General features: G+C 44.8%; 1 protein-coding gene across 6 annotated transcripts in view; it reads left to right on the top strand.

The window, feature by feature from the left end:
- The window catches only part of BCAS1 (brain enriched myelin associated protein 1), a 35,973-nt gene extending 26,118 nt beyond the window's left edge, over positions 1 to 9,855 (top strand). For 4 of the 6 annotated variants that reach the window (XM_048321893.1, XM_048321890.1, XM_048321888.1 and 1 more), the window contains 3 exons: positions 583 to 642; positions 3,903 to 4,154; positions 8,935 to 9,855. In XM_048321893.1, coding sequence (XP_048177850.1) covers positions 583 to 642; positions 3,903 to 4,154; positions 8,935 to 9,009 — 387 coding nt within the window. In that variant the 3' untranslated portion in view covers positions 9,010 to 9,855. The remainder of the gene's footprint in view (positions 1 to 582; positions 643 to 3,902; positions 4,155 to 8,934) is intronic. The other 2 variants (XM_048321891.1, XM_048321894.1) reach the window with 2 other exon arrangements.
- The last annotated feature ends 9,763 nt before the right edge of the window (positions 9,856 to 19,618 follow it).

Raw genomic sequence — 19,618 nt, forward strand, 5'->3', positions numbered from 1 at the left:
AAAGATATTTCAGAGTCAAGGTTTGCTCTGCGTGACCTTCCAGTGCTGCAGCCTCAGGCTCTGCTTGGATTGTCCAGGCTGGGAAGAGTGGGAACCAAGGAGGATCATTATTTAGAGGCTTAAGGACTGCAGGAATAAACTGGAACGCAAAAATCAGGATTAAATAGATGCTGAGGACAAAATATAAAAACATCCCTCTAAAGATGAGTGGGCTTTATATTCCCATCACATGAGCTTAGTAGGGTGGATAAATAGAGAAGTCCCACTAGGTCTTGTAGGACAGATTTGGCTCTGAAGAGCAAGGAAAAGCTCTCCTGGAAAATTCCAGCGGCAGAGCTGACAGCAGGTTCTTGTTTAGTGGCTGAAGTGATCCCTGCTCAGGCCTTAGTGGGAAACCTGACTGGCAAGAGACAATCCCACAGAAAAGAAGCCGCGAAATCCACCCTGGAGATGGGGATGTTTCCAAAGTGGAGTTGCTACAATGCCTGGTTTTGTTGTAAAGAGTGGCTTAAACTCAAACCTTGATTCCTGTGAGCTTTCATCCAGACTGAATGCCTCAAACAGGACCCTTTGTTATTTCAGTCAGTCAAGGGTGGTGGAGGCACACCCAGCTCAGAAGAGGCAGATGGCCCCAGCCCCCCTGTAAGTGGACTTTTTATTTTTGGCCTGGACTTTTTCATCCTCTGGTGATGGGTTCTTGCCACCTCTTTCCACTCAGCTCTGCCTCTTGAAATGCAAAAGTCCCTGAGAGAAAAGTGCTACCCTCACTGAGCTTCATATATTTACTCCTCACTTATCTGCTTCTTTTATCTATTTGTAATATTAAACAAGATTTTAAAGAGTCAACATCATGTTCCTTTTCTTAAAATAATTAGTGGATTTATGTTCAGTCTTCTTCCCTCTCTTGCTGCTATTTGACTTTCTGCGAGTGCCTCAGCTCAGGCAGTGGAACTAAATACACACAGAATTATTTTGACTTTGTTGATTTACTTGCCTTCTGAGGAAAGAATAATTTAGGTGGAAGCTCTACAAAAGAGAAATGAAAGTGAGAATGAAAACTGTTCGCTGCAATGTAACGAAAGCCATCAAAATATTTGTTTCTTGTTCTGTTTTTTTTTTCTTCCATGTTCATAAAAGGTGAACCCAACCTTTGGGTGTAATATTTACATTCTATACTTCAAGGCTTTAAAAAGGCTTCAGAAAAATCATATTTTGATTAGAAGTACAAATGCTGTTAATTTGAGAGTCAAACCCTCATCTGCTGCAAGTCAAGATATGCAGAAGAATTGCATTCAGTACTGAGAGATAAAACAAGGTTCTGGGTATAGACTGTTTCCTTTAAGAGAAAAACCGAAGTTGCATTCAAAACTGACATTTCAGAATTTCCTTTTTTTTACTAACTGTAAAATTATTTCTCTCTCTTCCTATTTTTACAATGTCTGATGACACTGAGGTTAATTTTTATGAATTATGTCTCTAAAAGCATCCTAAATATAGAAGGTCTTGTCTTGTGACATTGAATCCTTCTTTTATACAGGAGTTTTGTGAAGTGGCCTGGGTAAGACACCAAAAGTTACAGTCCTGGATCTATTTTATTATTTTAATGAGCAGCCAATTTGCTTCCATTTTTGTAAATCAGTTTATTGTTCCTCCTCCTTCTCTCCCTTGCCCTGGTGTAAATTCGAACAGTTTTATTACACAGAGGAGCCCAAGGAAAACTGGATCTGCTGCTGACTTCTTCCTTTTTAGGGGATTTCTTTGAAAGGATTTCCTTAAACTATGCCATAGTGTCTCTGGAATGCTGTGATTCTTCTCCCCTTTCCATCCCTGCCACTCTGTACCCTCCAGAAATTTCAGCACCACTCCAAAACCCGCAGAAATTCTGGGCTTAAAAATCAGCCTTGGATCAAGGTCTCCTGTAAGATAACGGGGGAAATACTGCCCATCTTTTCTGTTTTCATTTCAGTGTCCCTGCTAATGTTGAGGGAGGCAGAGCAATCTGCCAGGAGCAGCTCCCCTTTGGAGTAAGGAGCATTAACATCTTTCATTTTTCATAGGCCTCACTTCGCATTTCCTGAGCTGCTCCCATCAATATCAAATATGCCAATTTCCTGCCTTTCAAGGTTAATATGAAACACCTCAAAGAGATTATCTGATGGGGCGGCTTTTTGCCTGGAAAATGTATTACGAATATTTTTTTAAAGTGTTTTGTCTGCCTGACATCAAAGGCCCAGCCTGCTCTCAGCAATGGGGACCACTCTGCCTTGGCTGCAGCGCTGTCTCAGGCACGTGTGGGGAGCAAGGCTCTCATTTGACACCCACAGAGCAAAGCCACAGATTTCACAGAATGTTTCTGAGGGTTCCAGCCTCTTCTGGCCCCTTTGAACTCAGCTGTCTCTGGGCTCAGTGCTGGGCTCAGCCCCAGAGCTGCTTTTGGGGCGCTGTGGTTGTTGCTGAGGCGCAGGTGAACGTTTGCAACTGCACCAAAGAATCATTTCAAAGGTGAGCTGAGGCAAATTAGAGTGAGAAGGGTCTTGGGAACCAACTGCTGGGGCAGCAGCTCAGGGCTCCCAGAGTTCAACTGAGCCAGAGACAACATTAAACTTGCTCTGTGCTCATCCTTGTGCTGGGAGAGCTCCTGCATCCCTTGGGCACTCCAAAGCAGGTGTAATTTCCCAGGTGAGGTGACCAGGACACAGGTGGGCTGTGTGGAGTATCTGTGCAGCCCCAGACCACGCCTCTGCTCTCCTGTGACCCTACTGAATCTGCTTTAATGAGCTATGAATCTACTGATCCCCTCCATCTCCACATGCTCTCCTGCATTCTGTCTCTCTAGAGTTTCTACTTTCAGGGTTTTCTCTGAAATCATGATATCTAAAAATGTTTTTGCTTTGAATGAAAGCTAAGCCTGTTGCGTAAGCACATAACCCCAGGCCTTTAGAAGAACACCAAATATTTCAAGACTAATGGTAAAATTCCCAAAGCTGGAAAAACACACATTATTTTAATGCACAAGCACTAAGCTTGGGCCATGTCCTGAGGACAGATGTGAGATTTCCAGCTTTTCAACATGGCAATCTTGTGCTTTTTTAATGATGGTAATAAATAAAGCCATATGGGGTTTTTTTTGCATAAGAAAAAATAAAGTCCCATTTGCAAACAGATTTCCTGGCAAAAACATCCTCATTTACTACTTTCCAAACAGAGACAATTTCATTGTCTGATCCTTTGTTTGCCAGATATGACTTTTTCTTCTGTGAACTTCAAATGTATCCTGAACTTCTCCAGGTTCCAGGATCTTCCCTTTTACTCTAGATAGATGCTTTGTGATTGTGGGTTTTTTGGCAGATTTTCTGTCTCTTCTTTTGCACTTGTACATGACATTTTCTACCATCTTCTGGCCTTCCATAGCCAAACCCTGTGTTGCTCATTTTTGGATGGGGTGTTGCAGTTTCACAGGGAATTTGTTTTTATCCTTTGCTTTATGGGGTCTTTTGATTTTTTTCCTCTCTCAAATCTTTTCCTTGCACTTTTTGGGTTCTTTCCCTGCTTGGGGTGCAAACCCTGGGGGTGTTTCAGTGGGCAGTGACTCTCTGTGCATGCTCCCTGCTTCCTCAAGCTGCTTCAGCACACACATAAATGAAGTTGTTCCACGCAGGGATGGTTTGATCTTGCAGTCTTTGCTCATGTAATTCCATCAGCTCCCTGGGAGTCCTTCCCTGAGCCAACACTGCAGGAGTTCATCCCAACCTCTGTAAATGAAAACCTGCTGGACAGCAGGATTGCTCCCTGCCAGGTGGCCTTTCATTTTTAAAAACTTTTTTTTCTAACATATTTATGGATCTCCTTCCAAACCCTTTCTATTCCCCACTAAAAATAACCCCTGTTTGAAACCACTGCAGACTTTAAACGCCACAGAGAGGCCTCTTGCCCCATCTGAGAGCGACCCTGGGGGCCAAAGGAGCAAAGAGGGCTCCAAAGACAAGAAGTCCACGGTGGAGCTGGGCAAGCAGAAGGGCAGGGAGCAGCCGGAGCCTCGGGAGCAGCCAGCAGCCGACTCCGACTCCATCCAGAACGGCGGAGACGCCGCCAAGGAGCCCTCCTACAAGAAGACAGAGAAGAGGCAGTCCCTTGGAGGGTTTTTTAAAGGCCTTGTACGTTAATTTATCTTCCTTTTTTAGCCATTTTCCAGCTGATTTAAGCGCTCAGCCTGCAGGCTCTGGTCAGGGGGGACTTGTGCAGCAACTTCACCAGCAGGACTTGGGCCAAAGAACAGCGAGATTTTGGGAAACGCAGGAAAATTCAGGCCTCGGGGTGCTGATTCAGGCAGGGATGGTTTACCCAGGGAGAGCTGTGATTGTTCCCACAGCCCTGGGTTTGGGGCCCTGGCTATGGGGATGACTCAATGTCCCCGTAGTGCTGAGCCACCTACGAATTACAGGGTGTTAATTAAGGAAAAGTAGAGGTGGGGTTGGTTTGGCAGAGGAGCCTGCCTGCCCCCATGGGGGTGCAGCTGGGACATCCCTGCAGAACCAAATCCCTGCAGAACCAAATCCCTGCGAGGTAAGAATCAAGAGAAGGCACTGGGTGCATGAGAAGCAACATAGGGGCCACAAGATAAGCACCTCATGTTAGCCAACAGTTATAGACTAAAGCACACCAAAAGTACACATGGCATTTTTAATTCTTGCTTTTTGCTAGATCTTAGGTTAAACTTGTCAGGCCCCCTTCACTGAAACCTGAAATGCAGAGATGAAAGAATTCAGCACACAAAAAATCTGAATTTCCGTAAGGTTTGGCGCTGCTGATCCAACGGTGGTTTGGGGATTCCACAGCGCGTTAAAGAGATGGAAATTTATTTTTTCCACTTGTTCATGTTCAGGGGCCTAAATCATTTGTAAGGATGCTCCTTTTCCCTCACTCTGCCACAGCAGCAATGAATCCACTGTGGGGTCATTTTTAGCACCTTTTGGAAACCTCGTGTGAAAACCAAACTCCATCACAGCTTTCAAGACACAAAGAAATGTGAGCGTTATCTGTGGTGATTCCTGGTGAATCTGGCTACCCTGAGAAACTCACAGAGCTTTTTTTTCCTTCCTCATTTCTAAGGTTATTGGGATAGAAACAGAGCTGGGCAACCCTTCAAGTAGAGAAGTCAAACAATAGAGATTGAAATGGTGACAGAGTTAAAAATCTGTAGGACACTGGGCTGTAAAGCTGCCGTGCAGAGCAGGGTGACTCACAGGCAGATGTTCTTCCACATCCTAAGACATGTTTGATTTGCATAGATTTCACAGAATTACTGTGGATCCTACAGAGGGAGATTTGCATCACCAAAGTAATGACATATTCCAAGGGGAATTAGGAAAAAAGATAAAAATAACTTTCTGCAGGATAAATTAGCACCAGCTCAGCCATGACCCTGTAGTTCTGGGGTAAAATCCTGGTTCACTGTGAATCAGTGGGATTTTCTGGGGTTTCAATAGAGCAAGGAAGTGCTGGAGCTCACCTGAACTAGTTTAATTGGCTTCCACTTACCTTGGCTCTCAGTGAAGCCACAAGGAGAAATCTTTTTACTTGTCACAATGTGAAAAAGTCAGGATATTGTTTTACAGAGCTCTGTGAGCTGACTGAAGTCATCAAACCCATCCTCATGTGCATTTTTCTCTTTTTTGCCCCTTTTGCCTCCAAATTCTGTGTGAGTTTCCATTGTGCCCAGCACTGGTGCACGTGTGGAATGTGATATTTACGGACATAACAGAGATTTGTTTCTCTGGGCTGGAGATTTCTCTAAATGAAACACTGAGAGCCTTCCCTTGGCACAATTCTCACTGTGTGAGAAAGAGTTTTTCTGCTGACAGTGACACTTCCTGTTGTGTGGTGTCATCGATGTATCCAAAATTCCTCCGTGGAGTTTAACAAAAGACACAAATTTAGAATTCTTCCAGAAAGGGAGATCTGAAGCAGTGCCAGCTCGTGAGGAAACACCTTCAAAATTCATGAAAGACAGCGAGAGGAAAGGTGTCTCAGATTGAAAGGGCAAGAAGAAGCTTTTAGATCAAGGGAGGAGATTGTGAGAGGTGAAAAAACCATTTGAGAAATAAAACACAGAATGAATGTAGAGGAAGTAGAGAGGTTCTGTAAGATTTTTTTTGCTTGCCTCAGTGTGGCTGTACAGCCCCTTATCTTCTGCTGCAATTACAGAGGCCAAGAGTGCTCCTGCAGCTTCCTTCTCCATTAACAGAAGATGGCTCTTAAAAAAAGAAGGTTTTGACAAGAGTAAAGCTGATTTGGTCCGTTTATTGTCCTTTTAAAGTGGCAGCACACCACACAACAATGAGGTCTGTGTATGGGAAATCCCTCATGGAAAATTATTACCTCTCTTTGAATATCCCCAAGATTACCAAGAGCGGTGAAACTCCTTCTGCAGTGCTAAAAAATAATCTGCTCATCTCCTAGGTGATCAGCTGGAGCCCCAGGAAGGTGTAATCATTAATCTAAAAGTATCAGATCACACGCACCAACCAATGCCAGCACTGCCATTTCAAGATAACAGCTCGATTGTCTGAGAACAGCTCAGCAGAAAAATTCAGCTTTTTGTGGATAAAATAGGAGCAGGAGATATTTAAGAGGGGATCCAGCAGCTCACCCAGCCTGTGCTCACTGAACAACTCCTGTTCTGTATTTTACCACCACCCTCTCCTGGATCCCGACTCCCCTGGGAAAGGGCACAGAGCAAGAGGATGTCACAGTGCAGGAATGCAGATGAGAACACTGCAGCTCCAGCCTCTGCTCCCAGTTGGGCTAAAAATGCTGGAATTTTGGCTACAACTGGAGCCACTTATGTGAGCAAACAGCATCACTGCCCGACTGCAGGGTTTGAGCAGAGATAAAGTCCAGTGGTTGTTCCTATGGTAAAAGAGATTAATTTATAAGCTGTAGCAAATGTATTTAGGGAGTCTTTGAAAGATTAGATTAGAAAGAAAGAGGGGGAAAAAAGATGAAAAACATTGTTTCCTGAGCTGGAATAACTCACAGTCCCGTTGTCAGGAGCTGCGAGTGCTCAGCATGTGAGAAGTATTCAGATTTATTCTGATCAGAGTATGTGCTGCACTGACCCAGGCTGTTCCTGAGCAAAACCTGGGGAAAAAAATACTCCAGTCCCAGGATTTTGCTGTGTGTGCACTTTAAAATGCTCTGCCCAAACCAGCATGTTCCAGCCTCGCTGTCACAAAGCCGTGAGCTGGTGGTACCTGAGCTCCTGAATCCCAGGGCAGAGCTGGCATTTGTCCCTTCAAAAGGCAGAACAAAGTTCTTTCTTTCACACACCGGGCTCGGAAATTCCAGTTCAGCAAGAATCATGAGCCGGTCTCCCTCAGAGCTTCCTGCTGTAATCGGCAACCACCTTGAGCATGGGTGCAGCAGGAGACTGCAGTGAGCAAACAGCGCGACACCTCTGCGAAACGAGTGCTAACAGAGGCAGAATGGGGATTATCTCCAAGGAGCCTCCCCTCCTGTCTCCTCCCTCCACCCGTGTATAGGAAGAAAGGGAAAATGGATCACCTTATTTCCTAGATCAGTTTAGAGGTGACTTCATCATGCTCTGACAGGGGCTGTAGCTGACAGAGCCCATTACTCCTGTGATGTGGGAAATCTTTACCTGATGTGTAGGTTTTTAGGCTTTCTGGAAACATTTGGAATGGGTAGCTCGCTTAGTTTTGTTTGATGGATAAATGATGGATTTGCTGCTACCTGTAAATGGCCAAACCTTTTTGTTCTGCTCTAGAGCATCCTCCAAACTCAACATCAGGGGAAGCAGAAGCAAAGCCACTGCAGCCAGCTGAGCTGCACAAGGTTGCAGTCAGTTTAAGATGGGATTTTTCAGTCCATTGTGATTTTTGGCTGCTCTTTTTCTTGCTTAGATCCTCCAAGGTGAAACATTAAAAGAAGATCAGTGAGGTGGAGCCTAATCAGTATAAAAAACCCCGCTGTTTTTACTTCCCTGAAGGGGATGACAAAGTGGAGACCTTTCACTCTCCATGTCTGACACAGAATCATCCTGAAGCGGTGGCTCAGGTTTCCAGGAAAGGACAATTCACAGATGATTCTGCCCAGTTCCTATCCTCGGGAGAGCACACAGAGTCACCTTTAGCTTTGTCGTGCTGCATTTTCTGCTTAGCATGGCAAGATTTAGGCTATGAAGAGCACTGACAGCCCGCTGTGATAACAGTGACCTCAAACAGTGTTTGTGGGTCCGTTTTGCTGAAGTTTTCGGAGCTTCAAGGCCAGCAAAATTAGGTCAAGCACCTTAAACCAGAGCCAAGTTTTTGTCAGTTAGTGAAAAACATAGCTGGTATAGCTAGAGCTATACATTTCCTTCATCTAAACTGGATTAGTGTCTTGGATGGGTTCCAAACCCAGAATTATATTTGCAGTGTAAAAGAAGCTTTATCACTCAAACATTGTCGAATACCTGTCATGCATAAAAGTATTTAATGTTCCTTTAACCTAGAGCAGAGCAGGGCTGGCTGTAGTACACCATTAATCATGCTTCAAGGACTCTGAGCAGGGTTGCACTGAAGCATTTAGGGTGGGGAAATTTTAGAGAAAGTTATGCCAAAACTACAACACTACAGGCACACAGCAGCCTGGCTCTGGTATGTGAGCCCAGTTCCTGAAAACAATTGTTTCCATGCCAATTGAGAAAATTATATTAAAATAACCCCCTCATTTAGGCAGAGTCACAGGCAGAGGTTCTCATGATATAGGTGGTGCTCATATATTCGTGCCTATTAAACAAAGAGCAAATTAAGAGAAGCGGGGAGATTAAATCAGTGTAAAATCTCTGGTAGCAAAAGTCTAGGACACAATTCCAGATTTGACCTTTCTGAAATACTTGGAAATGTTTCTGAAGGTGTCTCTCTTGTTCCACAGGGTTCCAAAAGGATGTCGGACGCAGAAGTGCAGACAGATCCCGTGTCCATCCTCCCCGCTGGGAAATCCAAGTAGTGCCCACCTGTGGCTGCTGAAGGGAGGCTCAGCAGCTCTCTGGGAGCTCCTGGCAGTGGAATTGACTCCTTTTCCTTCCCATGGCTGTCAGCAAATGCCCAAGGATAAAGCAAACACTGGGGTATCATTGCAGGTGTATCGTTGGCAGGGTTTGTTCCTTACCTGTTGGAAAGCAGCTCTAAAGTTCCCCAAGAAATGTGTTTAGAGAAATGTGGATGGTTTGAAGTGTGTAGAGGGGAGAGTAAGTCAGGTAGGAGGGTGGCAGAGAATGAAATAAATGGCAGAAAAACAGAGCACGTGACAAAGGAGGGGAGCGAGGCACGAGCAGCAAATCCTCCACTTTAGAGAGCTTGAAAGCAGCCAGGAAAAGCACCAATCCCTTGGAAAAATGTTATGCTTCAATGTAAAAACAGCCGAGCCACTTCTAGTGGGGTTTCAACAGAGCTGAAATTAGAGCTGAACCCTTCAGTCTGATAGAATCAGTGGTGAAAAAGTCCTACTTCCTATTGGTTATTAATGTAAATTAAAACGCTAAAATGCAAAGGCTTGACGTGATTGAGGCAGCTCCTCTCTTGGCCGGGTGAAGTGGGGTAACAAATTAAAACCGATTTAAGGTTCTAATAGGACACAAGAGGGCACCCACGTCCCCTAACGCCGGGCTGTGCCTGCCAGCCCAGAATTAATGTTCCTTAGATCATAGGAAACTTAGTTGTTTATCCTGATACTTGTTTATATCCATACTTGTAATTAATCCTAATAAAAACCAAAATCGAAGCTGCCCAGGCAGCTCTCTGCTTCACAAAACTCCTGTAATAACTGTAGTTAATAAATTTTACAGAAAATTAAGATTTCTGTTTGTTCAATCCTAGCCTGTACAGGGAGCCATGGGCCTGACATTTAAATCCACACTGATCTTAATGATACAATACTGTATATTTTGACATCCTTATCTTTAAATAAACTAATACTTATCCTTTGAAAAAAAAAATCAGTTGCTGCCTCAATTTTCAAACAAAGTTTGTTATTTACATCCCTGTGGTCTGGTGATTAATGTGACTTTAAGGCATAAATCAACACATACAAACCCTGCCTGTGGAGGGAATAGCTGATATTCTCTCTTTATTTCAGTGACGATTATACCTGGAAACCAAGGGAGAATTCTGTAAATTCTGCAGAATTATGTTTTTAACTAGTCAGGGAGGACAGAAGTGAAAAGCCCCTGCAGCTAAGTGGGATTTCTGCTCTGGGTTCTGCAAACCTGCAGGTTTGGGGTGCACAACCAAAACTTGCTGCTGGTTCTGTGCACAGAGAGCACAGACCAAAGGTTCTTTAGTTAGAGTGGCACTTTCTGCTCCCCTCCCTGGCACTTTCATGCCTTATAAAGAGATATCACTCCATGGTGACTGCTCACAGGTTTTCAACCTGATTCACAACCCCTCCTTGTCCATCTGGGCAGAATCAGTGACTCCTGTGCATATTACTGGATTACAGACAGTAGATATTGATACTGATATATTATATTATATTATATTATATTATATTATATTATATTATATTATATTATATTATATTATGGGTGGGCCAGGCGTTCTCTGGAGGAGAGCAGCTCTCCCCCAGCCCCGCTTCGGGAGCAGGCCTGTGCTGGCTGCAGCCTGTGTTCCCAGGCAATCAGGGCTGCTGACCACGTGCTCTGACCCTATCACTTGGCAAAGGGGCTGATTTGAGGAATCAGGAAATCCTCTTGGCAGAGAAACAAGCCAAGCAGCGAGTGTAGCTGTGGGTGCCCTCATGGCACAGGGCTCTCGTTGCAGATGAAATAGAGTAACCCTGAGCGCTGGCACTGCCTCCCACGCAGAAATTGCCCAGTTTGTTTGATTCCTCCTACTAACAGCAGCAACAGCAGCTTTAGAGAAGCCACTCAGCCTTCCCATAAAGCAGCCACACGTGGAGCCCCAAGAGGAAGAAAGGTCTTAGGAGAAGCATCCTCAGTTCAGCGGAGCTTCCACATTTCACGCGTGATGCAAGAAACATTAGAGTGCAGCTTTCATGTCCGGGCCCAGGAAAGCTCAACAAGTCATTGGAAATCAAAGCTGGGGCAGAGGCTGCAGCCCAGGACAAAGGAAAAGAGCAGCCAAGGCAGTGCATTGCATTTAGACCCTGTTGTCAACAAATAAACTCTGGTTTTATGCACGGGATCTCTGGAGCAGAGCTGAAGCAGATCACACTGTTCAAGGATCTCAGAGTTTTGTGTGGGCATTTTGGAAGGACTTTAAGCAGGTAGTTCCACCTGATAAATATAAAAGGAAATGGATCGAAATTGCAAGTTTTCATGTAAGAAATGCTGGCTTCCAACACACAGATGTTCATCTGCCCCTCAGGAAGAGCAGGTTCCCCATGAGGTTCTCTCTGCCAGGTGTCCATCCCACTGTCCCCAGGAGCTGAGCTCACCTCCCCCTGTCTCTGCATTCCCAGGGAGGGCTGCAGAGCCATAAACTCCTCTGAGAATATGCAGAAAGCACCGACTCTGTCCCTGCTGGCCATGCCAGACCTGTGTCTACCCTCAGAGCAGGCTTCCAGCTGGAATGTGACCAGGACCTTGCCCCTTGTAAGTTTAAGATCTTTCACTTTAGGAGTTGAGTCTGTTCACATTGAGACAGGACCTGACTTCCACTGTTTGTGTTTCACAGCTCTGCACCCACAACGTGTTCTAAGAGCACCTCAATACCTTTTTATATGTAAATGTTTACAGCTGGCTTTGAAGCCACTCCTGCAACAAAATCCGTGGTTTCCTGCATGGAAGGATGGTGTGACAGGAGATAAACACAAAGGGGTTGTGGCTGTGGGGACTGACCCCGTGTGTGAGGCTGGAGATGGAATAGCTCTGAATTCTGTACAGTCTCACGCTCTTTGAGAATATCAGTGAAGAATCTGGATTTGCTATAGACTCCACCTCTTCTGGATAACACACCCTGGGCTTTACTGGCAACTTCAGCAGCTCAGCAGTTCTGAGAACACAAAAACAGGAAATTCTGCAGCAGCCCTGACGGAGGCTGAAGATGCGTACGAATTCCTTAAAGAAGTGTCATTTTCTGAAAACAAATTATCAAAAGCCTCGAAGAAGAATAAACCTCTTAGCACCACTCTTTGCTTTTACTTAATCATTTCCTATTAAAGTTGTCACCTGCTGAAGGGCAGAGGAAAGCAGCCTCCTGCACAGGAAGCACCAGAGATTTGACTTTAAACCGGAAAGGGACAAAGTCCAAATTCCTTCTTTATCACATCCCAGCGTGAGCAGGTGATGCAGAATCCAGCACTGCCCCTTCACCTACCTTTGCACAGAGCAGCAGCAAGGTCCTTTATTCTTATCACAGGGCACAGGGAATGATAAAGACAGACCCTGAACACAATTAAAACACAATTAGATTTTGCAGACTCATCTTAGTTCACCAGTTTCAGGGATGTTTGTGGTTACTTCATTGGAGTTGTTTGGAAAACAGAAGGGAAGTGGGGATTAAGCGGCAGAGTTTTCACTTTTTTTTTTGCTGTCAGCAGTTTGGAGTCGATTGGAGAAATGGATTCTGAGCTGCTAAAGGCTGAGATTTTATTACTTCGGTAAATGAAGCTGAAGTAGCCCAAATGTTGGGACTCTGTCATCACAGGAAGCTTTCTCTCTGCAGCTTTTGAGCCCTGGCAATGGCTGCCACGAGTGAAGGAAAAGAATTGCTTGGGAAAAATTTGCTCGTAAAATTGAGCTGAAGCAATCTTTTTCCTATTTTTGTTTAATTTTTTTTTTTATTTTTAGCCACTGCTTCACAGTATTGAAAAGGCACATAATTATCAAATGTTCAGGCATCCTTCATCAAATTCAGTAATCAGGGCTAGATAACTTTATTACTCCCAATTTATTGCCACAAAATGCTGTATCAATATTCACAACCCCAGTCATGGAGCAGAACCAGTCTTAGATGCTACAGAAAAAATTCTCTCTACCCCAAGAACCCAGGACTGGCCCACACCTGGAGCATTTTGGTCCTTCCAAATGTGAGTGGAGCAGCCCTGCCAGAGACAGGAGCCACACGAATTTAATTCCAGTGTGACTGAATCCATGCAAAGCTTTTATTGACATTGTGACTACACTTGAGAATCATTTTTTGGCTCTCTTTTCCCACTTTGTAGCCTCCACACAGTCCCACCACAGTAAAGCTGCCAAGTAAAAATGAAGTTTTGCCCCTGTCAATCTGCTGAGGGGGGGTCTGCAGGTGCCACAGGGCCCAGCAAGGGTTAAGGATCACACAGGGGTCAGCACTGCTGGGTTCATTTGGGAGCTGATGAGAAGGTTTAATCCTCTGAACGGGATGGGGAAGGGAGGCAGAGCCAACGGGAGCTGCTGGAGGAAGGGCTGGGTTTTCATAGGAGCAGGTAAGAGCTGTGCCCAGCCAATTTTGGGGGAAATTCATATGTTTGGTGCCTTCTCAGTTCTTTTATGGCTTCCCAAGGAGACACCAGTCCTTGATAAGATTTTTTTGGTTCCAGCCTTGTCTGGAGTTTGTGGGGTGATTCCTCTGGAGTCTGTGGGGTGATTGCCCCGGCAGTGCTGTGCAATTGCTTGGCTCCACCCCCACTAAACCCCACCTTTGGGAGGTGCTGCCCACCTGCACCCCAGTGCATCCATCTGCTCTCCCACCTTTTTGCTGGAAGCCAAACTGTGGCCTCGGCCACCTAATTCAACCCTGGGAGCATAAGCAGCTTTGGCCTCCTTAAATAACCATTTAAAGGTGAATGGCAATGGTAAAATGTAAATTTAGTGGAGCCTGGATGTACAGGGGAATACTTATCACAGAAATAATGAGTTTTTAAAGTGGCCTTTCCCTATAAAATGTGCTGGGAAGGAGAGGATGTGACACTAAAGTGTCTGAGACACCCAAGCAGGGCTTGTATTGAGAGTTTTGATGGGAAAAAATGATGGATTTTGGCATGTCAGCATAAAAGACAGACAGCCGGAAATGTTCTTTCTTGGCTTAATCTTGGGGGGAGGTTGTCTGTGTTTTCATTCATTCTCAACAAACAAAATTCTCTGCATCTCTTAAGTTTGTAACTATCTCGATTAGTGCAAAGAGATTAAGAAATGGGGTAAAAAGAACCTGAATTCTGTGTTCAGAGCACACAGGAGCTGTGGCCAGGAGAGGGTTAAGGGAAATCTCCTTTTCCCCTGGTCCTGTGGCTCTGTGTCAGTCACAGAGCTGACCTGCAGTGATGTAACATAATATGGACACCGAGGCTTTTACCAAATGTCACTTTGAGGCAAAGCATGTGCTTTTAGAGAAAGTTGTTTGTTTTAACTGAGCCCAAAATTAAGCATTCATCATCCTGTCTCCCGGAAAGCATATTGTCCTAGCTTGGAAAAAACTGAAACTAAACCATATGCTGAAAGGGGGGGAGTTTAGAAAAATTTCCTCGCTTCCCATTCAGTCTGTGCCTCATTTTTTGAGCTTCAAGGGGGGAAAAAATGTAATTGCTGTAGACAGGGTAAAGATGGTAGCTGCTATTCCTAGTCCTTTACACAGAGTAGGTGCTTTCAAGAACTTGGAAACAAACACGGTACTAAAATTACTGCTGCTTACTGGCAGAATTGCCTGTAAATGTCTGAATTCTAGGCTGGAAATAGTATTTAGGGGTTTGCAGAGCGTGTTCCTCAGGCTTTTTGTTCACAGTTGGAGCTTTGTTCTTACGGGCACACGGCTGCCAAGAATTTCCTAAGCAACTCCTGATTATGCAGACTTCAAATTTGGGGGGTTCTGCTCGTAATTTCACCAAGAAATGAATAATGTATAAATGCTGATTCTTTGGCAATGAGATGTCGCTGAGGACACCCGAAATTGATGTTTTCAATTTCTCCTTTATCTTGAATTTACTCCTAATTGACTCTTCATAAGATTGTACTGTTAGTTCCTATAAAAGGTGAAAAATGTGATGTTAGTTTGGAACTGGATTTGGAAGTTTGGGGACAAATCACTGTTTTTGTGGAATATTGTCCATGTTTTCAGGATAAAAATTTATTGCTGGACTCCACATATCGACCACATTTATCTAAGTACTTTTTTATATCTGACTTCTTAATACACTTAGTTGATCTCTGCCCTGCCAACAAGAGAACACAAAGTTCTCCTGAAAGATCTCAATTTGCAAGCTGAGATAATTAAAACTAATGTAGCAGTCTGGTTGTTATCACTAGCAGCCATCTCAGATATGTAAAGTGAGATTTTTATTCCAGTTGTTAGCCTGAATTTAACTGTCTGTAGAAAAAAAAAATTAATTAATTGGCAGTTTTTGCAAGTTAATGCAGTGTTGGTCTTCAAATCAGACACCTCCAGGAGGAGAATGCTTTATTCTTCTCACACTTACTTATCCTTCTTGGATGTCTCTGGGGTTTTTTACATCCAAGGCAGAGATACAGAGGACATGCAATAAGAGAGGTACATCCACGGCTCAATTTCCCTTTTCCCAGTGTTTATTCCACCTGAGCTGTTCCTCCACAAGCCAGGTTTGGTGCCAGTTTCCAGCTTTGCCAGAGCCCTGGTTCTCCCGTGGCCGTTGTTCAGGTGAGAGACGTCCACACTTAGGCAAGACAGACTTTTCCTTTTTTGCTTTTTCTTTATTTTCTCTTGTTGCGCATTAAATTTTCATCATCAGAAGCAGTCCTGGGCTGTTTCTGATTTAATATCCGGCCCACAAGGAGGTTTAGGCTGGGGCCAGGTGATGAACAGTGTTGAGAAGCTGATGTTGCGGCACTGCAGAAAAGCTCAGCTCAGGTGGGAGAGGGAAGGTGCCGGGAGGGAGGGGTCCACACTGACCCGAGCTGCGCACAAGCTGCTGCAGAACCACCTGCAGGACCCGTTGTCAGCACTGAAATATTAAAGATTAAGCAGAGAAAACAATCCTGGCTATTGAAAATCAGATTACTGCTGTCATGCATGTGCACTGGCAGGGCAGCCCTGCCACAGATGGACACTATTAAAGGCAGAAATCAAACACCAACATGTGTTCCAGGCAGAAAGAGACCCTGAGCTCACTGGTGAGCAGGAGAACGCTCGGATTTATTTTTATATCAGAAAGGTGACCAAGACTGGAAGCTTTTTTAGGCTGCTCCAGTGCTGGTGACTTGGAACTCTGTGTGATTCTCACAAATTCCAATCTAACAAATGCAAAATGCAGTTGTCTTTTTCTTTCCCATGAAAAAGTCTAATGCATGAACCTGGGTTCATGGAAGGTCTTGTCACTCTTCCAGGCAGGTTTCAATGTGCGGCAGGATAATTTAGATGTCAAAAAGCAACTTGTTTTTACTGTCATTAAATGGGTTTACACCAGGATTCCCCAAACTGAATGGAGTCACAGAGTGCAGAACAGAAGCAATGCTGCAAATCTCTCCCAGGATGATAAATATTGCAGCTACTTCCTGGATTACTTGGGATATGACAATTCTGAAACTGAGTCTGGGCAGAGCAGGGAAAAGGACACTGTCCCAGACCTGCGGTTGTCACAGCAGTGAGTAATCCCAATCCAGCCTGTTCAGGCTGTGCAGGGCAGGCTCCTCCCCTCCCTCCTGGCACAAACCCAGGCAATATTGTCACTTCCCCGAGTTCTTCCTCGTGCAGCAGCTGAATCCCATCCCTGTCCAGCTCCCCGGGCACTCCCCCGGCGCCTTTGTCTTGAGAGTGTTTGGGACACAAACTCTGAACGACATCACTGCTGTTACTACACAATTGGGAAGTTATTCCCCCAGAATTGTATGTATTTTTTTATCATCAGTTTATCAAAGTTTGCTGCTTTTTAAAATTTTTTTATTCTTTTTACCATAGCCCTGCTGTTGTACTGCAGTCAATCTGTAATAATGTTAGGTTTGGTTTATATATATAATATATATATATATAAAAATATATATACTGTAGTTTTATATATATTATATATATATATAAAATATATATATTATAATGTTTGGTTTAAGTTTTATGAAGGCTGTCGAGAGGATCCTGTGGATTACTGAGCTCAATAAAATCTCTGTGCCCTACAATTCTGTTTTACACACAACTTCTTCGCCCTGCAAACTCACTCAGTGTCAGCAATAAAACCATAGATGCTGCTTTTCTACCAGGGCAGGAATGAGTTGCTCTATTCAGAAATGTCTGCCTGAAACAGGTTTTCCAGGCAGTGTTTTGTCAGTGTGTGTGCACACACCATCCCAGCGTTCCCGGGACCTCAGGGATTAAGTTCCCATAAGCATACATGATATAATTTCTTCCAGGACCAGACTCACGTGGTAACGTCATTGTTATACAACTGCTTTTCTCAGCTTTAAAATAACGACATGAAGTGCCAAATAATCAAAAGGTTTCTTCTTCCTTGCCTCCACTGCTAATTTTTCCAGTGTGAAATTGAAAAGGCAAAAAATTAAAAAAAAAAAAAATGTGAAAAAAGTAGAGTGATCTGCTGTCCCAACAGAGCCATGACATCCAAAAGAGTTTTGTTATCTCCCCTTCTCCACCCCAAAGCAGGTTCAGCACCGTGGCTGGCCCAGCTCTCACACAGCAGGATGTTCTTTGGCATGTGCTGAGCACTGCAGCCCAGCCTGCCAGCCTTCACCTGTCTGCGGCTGACCAGAGCGTCCAGACCGTCCCCACCCTACTGGCACCGTCTCCTTGGCCTATTGCCCCGCACCACTCCCTCCTCCCCGTTATCCAGCCCCAGCTCTCCCTGCAATGCCAGCAGAGGGCACCTGGATTTAGTTCCTCACACGTTTCAGGCTCTAAAACTATTCAAGCAGTTGCACTTTGTTTGGGTTGGTTTTTTTCCTGTTGTCCCATTCATAGAAACCTGGAGACAAAACCCAAACCCCAGACAAGCCAATAATCCCGATCTGCACGATCCCAGTTTAGGATCCAGGATCCCGCTTAGAGCCCAGGGAGGAGCTGGGGGTGGCACTGCAGGGAAGGCACCGCTGTGGTGAATTCCAACTCATCTGCTTTCGTGAGGAGGATCCTTCCCATCGTGGAGGGAGGATAATGAAAGGCTCCTCCGAGACGTTTTCGGAGCAATTTCTGCCCATCTCTGGGTAAATAACACTTCTGCAGCCTCAGCAAAACCAGGGCTTATCCCAGCTCCAGCTCAGCACCCCCCCAAACTTCCCTGTTCATTCTCTGTTTGCTCTTTTTGGGTATTTTGATATTTTCTAGGATTTACAGTTCAGACTGGATATTGTGCCCGGTAATCTCTGTTCAGGTTTCCTGTTAATCCTCGCCTCCTTCACGAAGGATAAAGCAATGCCCCTGTATGGTTTAAATCCCAATACCTGGCTCAGAGAGCTCCTGCTCGGCTCTGTTTGGGGTATCATTGCGGTGGGGTATCATTTGGTACCTTTGTTGGGATCCCACTGGTTAAAAACTGATGTGGAGCACACAAAAGCCAAGGAGTACCAGAAAAGGGGTGATGATAAAGGGGAAATGAGAGACTGATCCTTGCAAAAGCCAGTGTGCTTAAGACAGAAAAGAATAATAATGCAACTAACACTAAAAATGTAACTGCGCAGTGTGACAAGAATGCTAAGCAAGCACAACAGAAGTGCTTTTAAATTAAAAAGAGAGAGGATAAATGAGAATAAGTGCCTTATGTATATGAAAAGATGTATTTCCCCACTCCATTTTCCCTTTGTCTTTCAAATGCAGAAGAAACAAAAAAGGTCAGGAGAGATTTGGTCCATACCACAACACGGAAGTCACTTTTTGCGCTGCTGTGAATGTGGTATTGTTCTTCTCTTACTGTCCCGTTCAGAGTCAGAACGAAATTGAAACAATGCTACTGATGAAGGGCCAAAGCCCGTGGTGAGAGGAAACGTACTTACCTGTGAGCCCCACCACGCTGCTTTGAGGAAAAGCTGCTGCTCGTTCTCAGCAGCACCTCCTCAGGAAGCAGCTTGCCATCTTCTGCCTGAGCCCTGAAAGATCTCAGTGTAAGGTTTCCTCCCAGCCCTGCCATCCACCTGGGCAAGCTGGGGTGCTCAGGGAGTGTGGGCCAGTGCCCTGGGCAGCTCCAGGCTCCCCATCCCAATCCTGGATGCTGTGTACCCACACGAGGAGCCCCTGCCCAGCCTGGGGACTGTGGGATGGTCCCAACCCCACCGTGGGCAAAAGGAGCCAGGCTGCCAGAAACCTCCTCACTTTTGTGCTCACGTTCACGGAGTTCAGGCCAAATGAGCCACAAGGGGCCATAAAAAGCAGTTTGAGAGCAAATTCTGAGTTGGCAGCAACGAGCGGCTGAGTGGGGATGGAGAACCTGCTGAAGATTTGGTGATAAGCTGCTTCCAGCTTTTCCTCCATGGGGAGCTATTGATTTATTATCAGAATTCATTACCAGAATTAATCCAGTTTAGGTGCTTCCCCTCAGTGGTGATGCAGCTGCACAGTAAAAGGAGATGGACTGAAGTTGTGGTCAATAGGACAGTGAGAGGCACAGTGAAAAAGAACCTATTTTCAGGTAGTTCTTTTCTGACCATGACCCCATTATAATGGATGAAATTTTGAAATGTAAAGCCCAATCAAATGCATGCTGGACACTGATA

This window comes from Corvus hawaiiensis, chromosome 17 (assembly GCF_020740725.1).
Source record: "Corvus hawaiiensis isolate bCorHaw1 chromosome 17, bCorHaw1.pri.cur, whole genome shotgun sequence".
In the NCBI taxonomy this organism is placed as follows: domain Eukaryota; kingdom Metazoa; phylum Chordata; class Aves; order Passeriformes; family Corvidae; genus Corvus; species Corvus hawaiiensis.